This window comes from Neodiprion lecontei, chromosome 2 (assembly GCF_021901455.1).
Source record: "Neodiprion lecontei isolate iyNeoLeco1 chromosome 2, iyNeoLeco1.1, whole genome shotgun sequence".
In the NCBI taxonomy this organism is placed as follows: domain Eukaryota; kingdom Metazoa; phylum Arthropoda; class Insecta; order Hymenoptera; family Diprionidae; genus Neodiprion; species Neodiprion lecontei.
This window is the reverse complement of record NC_060261.1, coordinates 4,716,395-4,733,446: the sequence shown is the minus strand read 5'-3', so window position 1 is coordinate 4,733,446 and position 17,052 is coordinate 4,716,395. Positions and strand designations below refer to the sequence as shown.

The 17,052-nt window shown below is 39.8% G+C and overlaps 1 protein-coding gene across 1 annotated transcript in view; it reads left to right on the top strand.

Moving 5' to 3' along the window:
• The window catches only part of LOC107227976 (E3 SUMO-protein ligase EGR2), a gene marked incomplete at its 5' end in the record, with an annotated part of 46,193 nt that extends 31,299 nt beyond the window's left edge, over positions 1-14,894 (top strand). The window contains one exon of the mRNA XM_046731082.1: positions 12,829-14,894. Coding sequence (XP_046587038.1) covers positions 12,829-14,406 — 1,578 coding nt within the window. The remainder of the gene's footprint in view (positions 1-12,828) is intronic.
• Between the last annotated feature and the right edge of the window lie 2,158 nt (positions 14,895-17,052).

Genomic DNA, 17,052 nt, shown 5'->3' with positions numbered 1-17,052 from the left:
AGAAGGAAGGAGCTAAGAATTTGACGTTAATATCTTAACCTTTTTTTCGCTGTGCAACTTCCGCGGCCGATGCTTTTAACATATCACATCGAGAGATTTTACTCGCTCTTCGGTGGAGAATAAATATAACATCGAATAATCGGTTTATGTTTCGCGCTGGATCAAGTAATTGATGTAGGTAGGTATAAAAAACAAAAAATAAAAATAAAATACCGCCGGAGGTTCAATTTAAAATCACTTGAACGAGGCGACGTTGGTTCAAAAATTGTCCAAATGTGATTTTCATTGAACGGAGGCGAGAAGCTAACGCGATTTCAACCATCGGTTATCCAATGAATAGTAATAATAACAACGATGATTATAAGAATGATCTTAGTATTAGAAGAATTCGAAAAGGCTTTACATTTCTTTTTCTCATGCGTTGCTTCTTCTTCTTCTTCTTCTTGTTTTTCTTTTTCTTCTCACTTTGCGTCACGTGACACTTTAACACAACAGGCATGCGTGTATAATATTCCAAACGGCGTGTATTATACGAAACTCCGAAAATAGAATTCCTTTTTAAATCTATGTAACCATTAAAAAGGGATAACAGGAGATAGGAGATAATTGTAAAATAAAAATCCCGCTGTCGCAAGTGGACAGCGTCAAGGAAACTGTCGTATAAAGTATACAATTATGCAATATATAAATTGTAGTTTTTATATTCGAGAGAAGACAACGACGCGTTACAGGTATAATATATATTTAATTATACACATGCGCGTATTTCAAAAACACAAAGTCTGATCGAAGACAGAATGAAAAATTAAATTGGCACGTTTCTTGCAGTCGTCTTTCTTTTTTTTCTCTCTCTCTCTCTTTCTCTCTCTCTCTTTCTCTCGAAACGGTGATTTTATTTCGTTTAAAATTTTCTCCTCTTTTTCTGTTTTTTTATATTTAATTTCAATTTTTATAACAACACAGCGTCGTCGAGTGATGAAATTCGCCGTTGAAAAATGACACACACAGACACAACGTAACCGAAATTATTTGATTGGTGTAAAAAACGGAGAATTTATTAACCTCGATCTCTCTCCTTCACCGCGATGGTCCTTCTTTATAATACGTGTCACAGTCTTTATTGTATCGTATACATATATACAGACACCTGTCCTGCATCTCGTGTATATCACACACACACACGCACGCACACTTCTTGGTGTTTGAAATACGTACATGTATAGGTATAAATTACCCGCACATAAAATCAATCGAGAAACGTCGAGAGGATTACTTATACTCTCCCATGCTTGTCGATGTTTTATAACGCAGACATTGATTTATAACATTTTTATACAATTTTATTACCGCGTTATATGTTTTCTCTGCATAGGTATAGAGTACATACCGTAAAAATAATACAGGCATGTAACAGCGTACATGCAGAGTGCCACGCGCCACGATGTCTGTACCCACCTATTCACCCTTCTTGGATTCGTTTGCATTTTCGTCGTTGCCGTAATGAGATAGACTGAGATAAATTTTTAGTCCTTAACTATTTTCATTTTTTACCACAATCGAAAAGTATAGTTCCGGGTAGAAAATGAAAATTAGTTTTCTAGCTGTTACCGGAAAGTCTGGTATCCGTTAGTATTCTTTTACTCCTTTGAGGAAATGGTTTCTAAAGATAATTTTAAAAATTTTGTTTCGAATGTTTGTAAAATATGGTACGTAGTGTTGTTCAGTTTATTTCCAGTGCATGCGTGATTTTCAAAGAATGTAGTCAAAGTATTGAGGAAAAGTTGAATTTTTAAATAAGTTTGGGTACAATACTGTGATACTTGTTGCACGCGGAGAGAGAAAGATGATGTAAATTTCCAAAAGTTGAAATATACTCGCACAGAGTAGTTTACTGAACAAGGGGTTGGTGTACAGAATCAGAAAAATCGAAAGTCTGACTGACCGACCAGAATTTCGAACGTAAAAGTATCGAAAATTCAAAGCAAAGTAAGATCAAAGTTGTAAAATTTCAGCAAGCCAGAAATTCACGAAACTGAAAATCTTCGATAATATAATTCGCAATTTCGACGCTTCAGATTATTAAATTTTCTCATTTTCGTACTCACGGAACTTTGAGCATCGGGTTTCGGATCATTCGAAACTTTGATGTATCTTGAAAGTTTCTTTTCTTCATTTCAAAAAAAAAATTCCGAATTCGTCGCTTTCGGACCTTTTCAAATTCGGGATATCAACCCTGTCCCGTCATCTTCACACGCGTTCGTCAAGAGATAAATCGAAATGTGGTCGAGACGAGAGAGACGAGACGAAAGGAGGAGAGTAGAGCACGGTATCGCGTGTGTAGAAGGGGACGACGACGATCGGGACAGGGCGAGGCGATTCGCTGGAAGGAGAGGAGAGAGGAAAGGAGAGAAAGAGAGAGAGAGGAGAAGCGGCGTGGTGCTCCTCTTGGCTGAAGGATTACTTAGCGATAATGACGATCGGTCGGCAGATGGCGGCTGAGATAAAAACTTGCCTTACCGCCGCCTCTCTTGCTGCCAGCCTGCCTGCCTGCCTTAACAGTGCCGCCATATAATGCCATCCGTCCATTCCTTCCACTGTACAGCAAGTATACAGCTACGTCGAGTCTGCCTCACGCGTATTGCTTCCTATTCGTTCCTATGCGACTGGATCCGCACTGTGCAGTCCAGGATCGTTTGTCAGTCGGATAAACGAGAATTTAAAAGGGCTGCAAAAGTCTCCGGAAACCGAGAATTTTTTTAAAACCGAGAAAAACAGTTCATTTTTTATTTCCTGTATAATCATTTGTAGATTGAATTCGTATTCGGATTTTGTTTTTTTTCTCCTCCTCTCTTTGAAAACGAAACGGTGTTTAATTTACAACATTTTTTTTCATTCTCCCCTTTACTTACGAGACACTTTCTTCTTTCACTCAACCCAGAATTCGAGATTCGAAACATCGAAATTCGTTGAAAATGTAACAATCGTCGAGTTACTTGTATTCGTGAGCTATGCGAAGATCAATTTAGATAAAAACAAAAAAAAATCGTAAAATTGAAAATATCCACTTGAAATATCGACAAAAATTTCGACATCGATGCTTCGTTTCGAGGAGCTTTTGAAATTGTTGATAATTTGTTGCGATCGGTCGTTTTCAGTGATTGTTTTTTTTTTTTTTTTTTTTTTTAATTTTTATTTTTTATTTGTCAATCGGAATCAGATTACAAAAATTCGTCCAAACTTGCATCGCAGTACACCTGATACATTCGAGTATAACGTGTGCTCTTTATCACGCGTGCGTTTAAAATTTTTCGCAAACATCATACTCGTCTATACACATGTATATGTATATTTATATGCGCAAATCTCTGAGTCGCGCTCGCGGCTCACGAAATGTCCCAAACACACACTTGTGCGTGTAATTAATAGCCTGTCCGGTACGAGATACATACTAAACAGGGGTTGGCGTTTCGCATTGCACATTACATTGCATCGCGGCGCAATTCTCGAGGCACGCGACGTTGTAACGCGCGGATGAAAAGAAAAAAAAAAAAAAAACTGAAAAACAAAAGAAAAAACAAATCAAAAACGACAGAATCCGACAGACAGAATGAACAGTGAAAGGTAAATCAATTTATCGTCGCACAAGCGTTAAATTTTCGCAAAAGTTGCAAGAAAATATAGCAACGGATACTAGAAAACTAATTTTCATTTTCTACCTAGAACTATATTTTTCTATAGTGGTAAAAAATGAACATAGTTAAGGACCGAGCGGTAACCGGAAATAAAAATTTCTCTGAGTGTAACTTCCCGTTTCTTTTCACTGTAAGGCACAGTTTGCGCGCGTCTGGTTAAATACGATGTACCAAGGCATAACTCGGAGGTGGATACAACGTGGCTTACAGGTGCCAGTGTGCTCGAGGTATAGTTAATTATTATCGTACAGCGAGGGCGGTTAATTTATGCTTGTAGATAATTTATGCCAGGTACAAGTCATGCTGCTGGACCTGTAGCTAGACGCCGCGGTATCTGCTCGTATATATACATGTGTGTGTGTGTGTGTGTGTATAGATTTTGATTTCGTATGGGAAAATACCGACGACGGGATGCTGGGAGCAAGGACTTTGGTACAGGGGGATGTATAGGGAAGATCGCGTTTACCTTCCTTTCGAGGTTCTCGCGAGCTGCAACCATGCAGATGACGATGATGAAGAAGAAGACGAAGGAGAAGAAGAAGAACAAGAAGAAGGAGAAGGAGAAGGAGAAGGAGCATGTTATACCTACTACAAACCGATGTTTACGAGCGGGGAGGATAACCTACCGCGTGTTTGTATAAGCGGAAGGATAATTAACGAAGCTCTCACTCTCACTCTCACTCTCACTCTCTCTATCTCTTTTTCCTCCCGGTCTCATCCGTCGTTTACGCCATGTTTAATAATCCTTACTTCTCATTTTAAACCAACCGATGGTGCATCGGGCAGTGCACGTGCTATTTATACGCATGCGTGACATTTTTGTAACCAACCAGTTACAGGATTGTATAATATGCGAGGGAATAGATTAATCGATAATCGATTTTCGTCAAACTGCGTGCGAACGCGAGGACGTGGAAGGGAAGTCAGTAACGTTACTCTGACAATGAACGATTGGGAGAAGTCGTTACCTCGCACTTTCGGGTCGTCTGAAATTTCGTAAACCTTGTTAAAGAAATCAAAGTTGTATTTTTAAAAGCAAAATCTTTGAAAGTCATTCTAAATTGTACGGTAACGATTTGATCCCTGATACTTCGTTACGTTAACTTTACCAACTTCAGCCTTGTTCGATTTCGAATTTTGTATATTTTTCATCAGACCTTATCATTCATTATTTTTTTTTTATATTGATTACGGATTTTATTGTGATTATTATTACACGCTTCTTTAATAAAATTTGTATTGCGGGTATAAATTTACACAATTGTGTCATTATACGTAATATTTCTTATTACAATTATACAGTTATTATATACATTTGTACCGGTATAACCTTGCAGGCTATTTGAAAAAGATATTTTTTACCTTTTTTTTTTTTTTTTTTTGACCTCGACCGCCGTCGATGCAGATCGCGCAGCGAATCCAAGCATCTGCTGCTGTTGCTGCTGTCGAGTTCGCCGATAATGTAAAAGTACGATATTAATGGGCGTTGGTGCTGCGTGTACGTGTATGTTTATACACACACACACACGCACGCCTATACGGTCCGTTCATGCTGTAAACTCTGACCACTTTGGAAGATGGCGTGCACGCGTGCGATCTCCTTGGATATATATATATATATTTGCATACACATGTGAGACCCGATAGCGATAGATCGAAAGAATAATTCAACGAGAGGAAACAAAGCAAGACATTTAATGCAAGAAAAACAAGAATGAAGAAGAAATTGTCACTGTAACAAATGAAATTTTTCTCCGTGCTTGTACACTTCCTATACGACGTACTTTCTTTTATAAATTTTTCACGCTCGCAGGATATCCAGAGGGAGTGAAAAAAGATGCGAAAGTGGCTTTGCAGGCGTACACCGATGTAGGTGTAGATCAATCGTGAATTCGCGTTCCTTGACCGTACCGTTAACTTTCCTATAGGTATGTATGCAGTTGCACATATAGGTACAACAACATACTGTAACTGCAGACGACTTTCTGGAGCGACGGAATGTCGACGTCCACCTTGTATACTCGGAAGTCGGGATACTTGGAAGACCGTTTTGTCTCGGTTCGTCGTTTTACGGATGCTGCTGCTGCTGTTGCATCTTTCCTCGACTGAAATTCTCAACCTCGAAACTCTCAACCTTAATAACGACACACGAGCCGAATCGTTGCGAAAATTTTATCAATTGCAATTTGCGAGAAAATAATTTTTCCGAAATGTTTACGCACTGAATTTTCGGCCGTTCAAGCATTAGCTAACGCTAAAACAGGGCCAGGCCATTCGGAGAAACGTTGTCAAAAGTTGAAAAATTTATTTAAAAAGAGGTGTTAATAATACATAAATTTGTCAATGATAATATCTTGGCAAATATAATGTTTATCGCCTGCGTTTAAGAAGAAAGACAATATCTAACGTATTGAATACACAATGAACAATGAATTTATGTTATACTTAACTTGTTAATGTTCAGTTGCTTGTCGATAATTAGTAGTAGGAATAAATCGATCAGGATGTGTCTACAAATGGCATTTCTGACATTCTCAGATATAACCAATCGATATTAAAAATGCGTTAGCTAATGTTAAAAAACGATAGTGGAAAAAACGAGTCAATGTTACGAATCGCTAGGAGGTGGGATGCAAAAATTTGCAAAAAATACGTTAACTAATGGCTTTTTTTTTTTTTTTGAACTACTGACCGCCATTTTGCGGCAATTGTTTCATTTTATTTTCTTTCAACTTTTGCAACGTACGGAGGTTCGCTTACACCTCCGAAGCTCCGAGCTACTAGGCACAGAATTATGGCGTAAGGCGAGTTTGCGCGCGCTGCTCGCGCGAGAGACGTTATCGCGTAATTGTCGGTTAATTTGCTACTAACAGGCGAAGAGAGCTCATACCCTCGGCTGTACAACAACCGAGCCGCATGCTTAACAGCTCTCTATGTATCAAAAGGCCGTTTCGCGAGACACGCGATCGTCGACTTGCTCTGTCTGTAAAAGCAACTTTCAGCCTGCGGGAAATTTTATACCTCGAATAGGGAATTTTTTCCGAACGTCAAAAATAGAAAAATATACCACTCTCGCTTACGTGTACGAAGATAAAACAGAATAGAAGAAAAAAATTTTCACCGCGATTTGTGCGTGTAGAGTAAATAGTTGTAATCAAATTTGCAAAAATTTTATTTTTCTTCATTATATTAACACTGAAATTTTTGATTGTTCAGCTAATTATATTCTTCCTTGCAGGAAAATACAAACTCAAGGGTTATAGTTGGAACTTGTAATATTTAACCGAAATCGGTTAAAAGAGATCGCTTTCTATTTACGTGAATAAAAAAAAAAAGAAGTAAATGTATAGTTTTTATTCCGATGTGGCTTTTTTTTTCTACAGTAGGTATTGAAGTTAGTAACGTTAACGTAATAAACGTATCTAAACAAAACTCGTTGATTTACGATTTCGAGAAAGTTTAATCTGTACAACATCCGTACGTTTTCCTTTAATTATGAAAAATTCCTGAATTTCAATCAATCCTGAAGTTGCACGAGGCTGAAGTTAGTAAACGTTAACTTAACGATAAATCTTGCGAAAAAATCATTACTCTGCAATTGCAGGATGACTTTAAAAGAGTTGGTTTTTCAAAATTAGTGTATATTTCGTTTACAAACTGCACTAATAAATTACAAAAATTTCGCTAATTTTTCCCAAACGCGCATCGTTACCGTAACGTTACTGTCTTCGACCTCGTTGTTGTTGTTGTTTTTTTTTTTTTTTTCTTGTCTCTACTAGAAAAACTTGCTCGTACAATAGAAACCGTGAATCGTGGATGCGGAATGCATATAGATTTTGAATCCATTTCATATCTATGCACGTGGATCGGTATCGCGCGGTGTCGTATTATAGGAAGCTGCCGGCGGCTGCACGGTTCGATGGATGCAAGTCGACGGACTCTCGCCGAGATAGAAAAAGAGAGCAAGAAGAGAAAGAGAGAAGGAAGAGAGTCCGTGATCTTATTCCCCTCTCGCAGGAGCTCCAGGTCTTCCTCATCTCTTCCACGGGTCTTCGGTAGCGAGGCGGCGGGTTTTTTGGTAGCAGCATCGCTGGTTCCGCTGCAGCAGCAGCAGCAGCAACAGCAGCCGATCTCGTCTGCCCCGAGGCTCTCGCATCATCGGGATCTCGGAGAGTTACCAGCGACGGGTTTAAACCGGACTCGGGTATCCAGTGTCAGAAATTTGCAAAAACGCCCCGGAAATTATTCCGACAATCCAAAGGCGCGGAGTCATCGCCGCCAAAAGTCGCCCGAAATTATCCGTGATATTTATTTGGACCCGGTTTCCGGCTTTTCCAACACGGTTTTAAACCGATTTGAACGCTCTCTTTCGAACCTCGAACCCTTCGCTGAACGCGGTCGGGAGTCCGGATCGTACGGGAGAAAAGATCAGCCCCACCCACGCGTGCATCTCAACCTGTTCCGTTCCTCTTCGTCCGGCGGTCGCGAGTCGCTGTTACAGGTGCCTCTGACGGGCGTTACGTTGAACCCGATTCCAGGAAGACCTGGACAAGGGTTTTCGGCGTTGCTTTAGAATCGCGGATCACCCCGATTTCCGTCTTTGGATTACCGGACATCAACGTTCAAGTCGATTCGGTTATTGAGGAAAAAATTAACCATCGTTAGTCGAATTTCGAATTGTCCAAAATTTAGCAAACCGATGTTCGTCGTATTTTGAAATCGTCGTCGTGTTATAAAATTGATAAAGTGTATATTTTTTTATATCAATCTTTCGTCAGGATAAACGTTGCTGTTGGAAATTGTCGTTGTTGATAAAAATTAAAAATATTTACGCGAGATTAGTGATGATTGTTGTAGTTGAGATTCGAAAGTCAGGAATTTGAACGTAGGATTGATTGCGGAATGATTTTTTTTTTTTTTTTAAGGATCGTATTTTGAAAACAATTTTTTCATCGACATATTTGGACAATGCGTTCACCACGACCTCTTTTTACCTCTTTTTCAAGAGGTTGAAGTTGGCAACGTTCAACGTCACGAAACATCGGGAAGAAATTCGTTATTTTGCCATTGAAAAATATGCGTATGTTTGGTTCGGTATGATTTAAAGAAATGTCGGACAATTTTAATTGTGCAAAACAAAGATTTTTCTTCTCGAACATGCATTGTTACAGTAACGTCAAGCACTAACTTCACATCCGTTGCGTGACTGAAACATACCGCGAGTAAAAAACTCCGGATCGCCAATAAATAACTGCAGTTTATTGCACAATGAAAATAATTTGTACTCGTGATCGAACGATCCATGAGACTCGAATTTATCTCCCATATATAAAATGAAACTCATCGTTTTTGACGACCAAAAGAATTGAGTTTAGATATTTTCAAAATTTATATGAATTATCTCGGAAAATTGTTCAGAGATCACATTTTATGATAATCGAACAATAATAACAATAATAGGTTTAACGCAATTATTTGGAGTAAAAAAATTTTGTTTTTTTTTCTAAATCAGTCAATCACCGTTCGCGGCAAAAACGTGTTGAGTGTATTCATTTAAAAAGCTGCAAAATAAAAGAAAATGCGAAGCAATCGATGTATTTGATTTATCTCCGCGTGTTGTGCAGTTCGGTAAGCACAACATCAACAACAACAACAACAACAACAACAACGATGCACGTTTGCACATGTAATTTCTTTTCCTTTCCTATTACCTATAACCTATTATATACATACGTGTATGTACGGGTAATATATAGGTATAGGTATTGTTAATAAGCCGCCGCCACTCTGCTGCTGTTGCTGCTGCTGTGCAATTGCCGGTAAGAACGGTAAATATAAATATCGTCATAAGTGGCGCTTCGGGTGCGATCGATCAGTAAGGCAGGCAGTCGCCTAACTGCAACTTATCATTGAAACGGTACGGCGTGATTAAGTTTTCCGCGTTCGTAGTGCGGTTTGCACGCGGCTGCATCATTCTACCATTCAGGTTCCGTGAAAGTGTTTTTTTTTTTTTTTTTTCTTTTTTTTTTTTTTTTTATTCGCAATTTTTCATCAAAGTTAGGCACGTATCGAGATTTTTGCACGCCGCAGCGGCGGATCGAATCTCGGTTTATCAAACGACTTGGGGAAGATATTCTGCGAATTTATTCTCTCAGTGTTCCGCTTGCTGAACAGTTTGAGGCGAATTAACGTACCCGCGAGATCCTTTTCTGAAAATACTGCTTGCAGTTGGAGTTTGCAGAAACTGCGAAGGCGTTGCGTTGCGTTGCGTTGCGTTGCGTTCCAGCATGGAGCGCAGAATTGCTTAAGAGAAAATCACATTCCGTCGCACCTGTCGCGACTGTCTATATAAATTGAGGCAAGTTTTTCCCTCTGTCCAACGATAGATATACCTGTTGCTGCACCAGCCTGTCCGCACTTGCAATGTGCAACCTGCAGCAGCAGTCTGCAGGTTCCAGAGCTTAGCGATATAAACATAGCTGGTATACATACGAGAAGAAAACTCTCATACCCATCGTAATTCCGTAATACTGGATTCGTACCACGTGTGGATATACGTACACATACGTGTACCTGTGTCCTAAGCGCTGTTCGCATATCGCATTATTTACCTCGGTGCTATGCAGCGTCCGTCACCTGCGGTAAGCCGTGCGAAATGAGGAACGGATGCAGAATTCATTTATACTGCATTTAACCCGACGTTCAAGTTCCAGTTCTTCTTAGTTTCCATTGCGTAGTTTTTCTTCCCTTTATTTTTTTCATTTATTTTATTTATTTGTTTTTTTCTCGCGCGCGTTTCCCTTTCCAGCAACGTTGTTCTCTCTTATCCAGGCTTGCGACTTGTCGTCTTGTTATCTTCTTTCCCAACCGACACGTGTGTCGTTGTAACGCGTAAAAGTATCCGTTTCCCTCCCCCCGCATGGATGCGCAACCTTACGACGATAATAACCACTTGGCCTGTACGAATCCCGCGAACGTGTAATAAGGATATTCGTATAACGTTGTAACACGTTGTACGGGAGAAGCGAAGAAGCGAAATAAAATTTTTACGCCTATGGAGAGAAAATAATGGGACGGTATTAGTTACGATGCGTCAAATATTATACGAGTGATTTACTACCAAACGTTTATTATTGTACGCGCATGCGGATAGTTGCGTAGACACCGCTTATAGTCCAGGATCGTATTCAAATTTCAAAATATTGTACCTGCCTATTCATCTTTATACAGTGTATACCTGTATATTCTCTTATTTGATACAGCTACCTTCTCAGTTTACTCAAACTTATGATTAATTGCCGTTCTATGCACGGATATGGTGGGCACCTACCTTCGGTATCATTTAACACTCACGAATTTTTACCGAGAGGAAGAAAAATAGGAAGATGGAAAAACCGACGTTGTGTCATCGAACACGCACCTAGGGTCAACACTTTCTTGGTGAATCCGAATCGCCTCCCGGTGGGTCATAATCAATCAAATTGTACACGAAGAAGAACGGGGAAGAAATAATATAGTCAATGAAAAACAAAAATAAACAACGAACGTTGGAATAAAATAACATTAATTCAATACGAGCATGTTATTATGAGCTGCCGAACTGTATGTAAGAAACCAAAAGAAAAAAAAAAAAAGAAAATAAAAAGAAAATGATAAAAGAAAAACACCCCATGGAAAACAGTTTGTACAGTATTGCCAAGTCTTTCGAAAAACTTTCCCCCGAGTTCAATATCGCAACTCTTGTATAACTAATCGTCGTTGCCCGGTCGTTGAAGCGTGAACTAATCGTAAAGTCGGTCGTCATTTCCTAATATTTCAAGGTTATAATTGACTGACCATTTCCATTGGATCCTTGAACCATTGAACAGGTGTATTTTGATCTCTGATCGGTGTTCGTGATTTCTTCTTCTTCTTCTTCTTCTTTCCTTGCCACGTCTTTCCGTAAGAATTCGACGTATCGCCATAATTTTCTTTGGGATCTCTATCCCATCTACCGACTAGCGATTAACGTTGACCTTGGTTTCCCACAACCTCTCATCCTCGAGTCTGGCGATTCCGTTTGATGATCGGTGAATCCGCGACTCGACATCGCGATGCGATCGACGCAGCGCCCGGACGCTGATCGAGACGATCGCGCGACGATCATCGATCCCCGATCGGTATGGCCAAAGAAACTGTGTTATACCTCCGAGCCTCCGCAATTATACCTACCACGATTACGGTCTGGTATTCGATACGCGGGACGAGGGGGTCACAGCCTAGGGACAGGAAAAAACCGGGCACCGAACGATTGGATCGGCCGATCGGAGTCAGGGAGAATGTTTTTTTTTTTTTTCTTTCACACACACATACACGTTTATATTTTTATAACTAATATTGTCCCGCAACTCTGCGACGTTGAAACGATTTATACGTGTACTAATGTATAGGTAGAAGTTGGAAGATCGGAAGTTAAAAGACTTCCGTCGAACGATCACACCGATCTTTGACAATCAATCTGTTCGAAGGAAGCGTTGATCGATCGCTTTTCCGTCACGATTTTAGTGATTTTAACACTTGTTTTAAAGTGGTATATATTTTATGTATGTGTATATCGAGAGGAATGCATGTGAGCAACTTGGTGAATCATTTTTCACTAATTGGGTTTTTACATAATTATCTTCGGATATCAAACTTTCACAGACATATGTACGAATTTGATGAAACTTTTCAAACCTGACGAAAGAAGAAAAAAAAAAAAAAAAATACGTTTTTCCTATCTGTAAAAATAATCGAAGATTGTAGCCTGTATTGTTTATTAGATTATTCTGTGAAAAATAAGAGAATATATAAAATATAGGAATTGAAAATTCAGGCTGTTTCTAATCATGATTTGACGTTTTTCAAACCTCGCTAAAACCGATGGACGTAAATTTGTACCCTGAAACAAACAATAATAACAATAATAATAACAATAAAAACAGCAACAACAATAATTAAAAACAGTCGGAAAAACACTAGCTATGCAATATCGTTCTATTTTTTTTTGCTTTCCGTAACTCAACACGCAACGCCTATCGTCGTTTCGTTGTAAAGAAAAAGAAAGAAAAAAAAAAATAGAGGACTAATCGTTGTGTGAAAAAACTTGCTGTTCCAGGACGAGGTGGGAGGCAGTACGGTGGTAGCCTCGGAGGGTGTAGCGGTAGAAATAAGGAAGGGCCTTGGCGGCGGGTGCCGCGCGTCGCCGATGACGATGGCCGAGAGCGCCGTGGAGGACGCCGCAGCGCCCCCCGGACCGGCGAAGCCGCCACCCTGTACGAACAACAACACCCTGTCAGCGACGGCGAACCGGAACCACCGTCATCGCAAGCGAAAGCGGTTGTCACAGGTCCTCGACATACTTCAGGCTCATCGGAGCTCGCCGAACGAGGGCGAGGTTTTCAGGTTCGAGGGTTCGACCACCGTCTCCGAGGAGGACGAGGAGGTCTTCGGATCGTCGAGGTCACCCTTGGCCGACTGCAGTCCCGGACGTCTAAACTTCTCCCCGCTCCGTCTGAAGGACGAGGCTGGAACCGGGGTCGAGGAGGATCATCCGCCGGGTTCCGTTCAGGGTTTGGGAACGGCCGTTGGAGCTCATCGTCGGAACCTGACTTTATCAAGCTACCATCCGGCTCTGAGGTACGCCGGTTGCGCCTGCGTTCATTGCGCGACGCCACCTTCGTTGCTTCTTCCTTCCCCCGCCTCGCCGTTGACGCCTCTGACACCGGCGTCGTTGACTCCTCTTACGCCGGTATCACCGTCGTCCTACAGCTTCGAGCACTACCTCCACACGAAGTACCTGCCGGACATGTTCAGACGACGGAGTCATTCCGATTCCGACGTTCCGGGGTGGGAACGACCCTCGCCGATTCCACCCCCGCTATCGAGGAGTGGATCCTTGGAGAACGAGGCGACGACGTCGCCGGCACCGACGACGACAACGACGACGAAGACTACGACGACGACGTCGACGTCGTCGAGCGGACCGGCTCAGGACTCGCCGCTCGATCTGTCGATGAAGAAGGGGATCGGAGGACGACCGCATCCCATTCATATCCTACCACCCGGTATCGTAACTCGAGGATCGGTAAGCGTTCCGGTCGTAAGAGGCGACGTTGCCTCACCAACTACCAAGGAGAGCGTTGCCGTAAGGTACAACTTGGAGGTGTCACCCGTTGTCGAGGAGATGCCGCCCGGTGCCGACGTCGCTTACGTGTGTCCGGTTTGCGGTCAGATGTTCAGCCTTCACGATCGTCTCGCAAAGCACATGGCTTCGCGTCATCGTCGTCAGGGTCCCCAGGACGCTTCGGCAAAGGCTTACCTCTGCGATGTTTGCAAACGTAGTTTCGCCAGGTCGGACATGCTAACCAGACACATGCGGCTTCATACAGGTGTAAAACCGTACACTTGCCGCGTATGCGGACAGGTATTCAGCAGGTCCGATCACCTCAGCACTCATCAGCGTACCCATACAGGCGAGAAACCTTACAAGTGTCCTCAGTGTCCTTACGCCGCTTGTCGAAGGGACATGATAACACGGCATATGCGGACCCACGCCAGGTATCCTGACGGACAGCCGTTGAAGAGTGAAATTGGCACACCCGAGGGCAGTCCTCCTTCACCGTCGCAGAATCATGGCGCACCCTCGCCATCGGCCGGATCAGCGAACGTCAAGATGGAGTGGAAAATGGAATGACGTTTGTCGAGGGTTCGGTGGTCGATGCTGACGATTATTATTATTATTATTATTATTATTATTATTATTATTATTATTATTATTATTATTATTATTATTTTCTATTATTACTATTATTATCCATATTGCTGATGATTTTAACGACGACGTTCATTACCGTTATCGTTATACCGATATTATACTGTTACTTCTTTCTACTCACTACAATCTTTATACTTCACTCTGTGTTGTGAATATTATTATCATTATTATCATTATTATTATTATAAATTTTTGTACGATCGTTGCACGTTTGCGGTGGTGATGACTAACGATCTTGATCGAGACGAGATCATCGAATTTATTCGTGTCTGTTGCTTTTCATTAATGGACACACAACCGAACGATTACGTATACGATATACATATTTCTGATAAACATACTTCGTATTTCTTATACATGTGTATAATATATACACGTGTATATTGCAACATCGTTACAGTATTATATGTGCGTGTATGTATATATATATATATATATATACATATATATGTGTATATAATATATTCATATATATATATATAAATATGAATATATGTGTGTTTAATAACCCCTTATCGCGGTTTTAACTATTATTATTATTATTATTATTGTTGTTATTGTTATTATTGTTATCATCATATTTCCAAGGGCTGAGTATGGGGGTACCCAATATAACGAAACGTAGAATTTATTACACACGGTGTAATAAAGCTGTTGAGAAATGTAGGATTCTTATTTGTGTTATTCGAATTTTTCATAATCGGAAATAATCGAACGGAAGGAGGATAACGAAAAGAAATGAAAATAGGTTATGAAAATCGATGTTTTTAACCTCTTATCCGGTGTCACCTACACCTCTGTCTGCATATCATTTTACAATACACGCTTTACCGCTGGTTACAATTGAGTCGGTTCCATAACATAAGCTTTCAAAAATCACGCAGCGTTTTGACGTCGTAGATTATGAAATTTTCATGTTTGAACAACTCTTGGTACTCTTGTGCTGTGTCAGCATCGCATGGAGAAGATAAAAAAAAAATTCAAAGTCATTATTGAAACATTTCGTGGTAAAGTTTCGAGTTTGTATTTTTTTTTTTTTTTTTATTTCTACTAATAAAATGATTTCGTGACCTCTTTCAGCCAGCAAATACGCCGTGACGATAGGCAATGAGAATGGCGGCCGATAATGGCCGCCATTACGGCTAGTTTTATCCACTTCGCGACTTTGACCAGCCAGTTTTATTCGCCATTCGATAGATGGATGAAAATTTAAACACTCGCGATTTCCGTACTGTGTGCTCGATTGAGAAATGACAAGATTTTTGGTCAACGACTCGTCGTGCGAGCTTAATTTTCACGTTGAAAAAGTTCATTATAGTCTGTGACGTCGGAATTCCAGGTGTTCGCGTATGCTTTGGAATCTGCTAAGTAATAAATAAAAAAAAAAAAAACGCAAAAAAAAATGAAAGAAAACAAACACTGCAGTTGAATTCACTCGGTAACTTTAATCGACGATACGTTGCATAGAAGAGTATTAAAACAATTTTATTCGTCGGTACATTGATTAATCATTTTCAAAAATTAACGCAATTTTTAATAATTATATAACAATGCACATGCGCAGAGGGATAGGATGTGAGATAAAGGTAAAGTTGGAGAAAAATTTCCCCCACCTGAACAAGAAATCAGCGAAACAGAAACATGGAAACAAATAAAAATGAAAACAAAACAAAAAACGCAAGCATTCCGCTAAAACTACATACGTAAAACGTAACGCGTAAGAAACGTGACACGACGCTGTGTGAGGAATTTAATTAGATGACCTTTTCTGGTCGTATTTCTATTTCTATTATTATTATTATTATTATTATTATTATTATTATTATTATTATTATTATCACTGTCATAAACACGATGTAGGAATTAAGTATGAATTAATTTCTATAATAAGCTCTCCGAGGTTAACATATTAAAGTAAACAGCTGTAAATATTCTATCTTATGTTCATAATAATGCTCCGACGTTGTGATCCTTAATATATTAATATCCGTATAATAATTTATTGAACTTCGTTCTTTTTTTTTTTTGTAATTCTTTTCTTTTCGTTAATTTTTTATTACATAGCTAAACTTGTTCGAGAAATTTCCATCGCGCAAGTCTGCAGTGCCAAATCTTGCTACCAGGACACTTGTAGTAAATTTCACGCAAGTTCAATCGATCCTGCATAATCGCGATTGATCGCGGATGTTTTTCTTTCTTCTTTTTTTTCTTTTTTTTTTTTTTTTTACCTACTAACTTTCGTGCACCATTATTTTATCTTATTATATTATCTGTGTTTTTTTTTTTTTTTTTTTTTTTTTTTATTTTTACCTAAGTCTAATTTGTTTCATCTCAAACTCGATTAATACACGTATTTTGTAATCGACCCGTGACGGCTCCTTTACACTTTTCTATCGACGAATCGAATTTTTTTTTAGTAACCTAAATGCGGCGTAAAACAAAATATATAAAATGAAATCGGACATAATTATCTCGCGTTCAATTGCGAATGAAATTTTTATACCAATTAGAAAAATATTTTGTTTTTATTCAACGAAATTTGAGTGTATATTGTACAAGGTACGT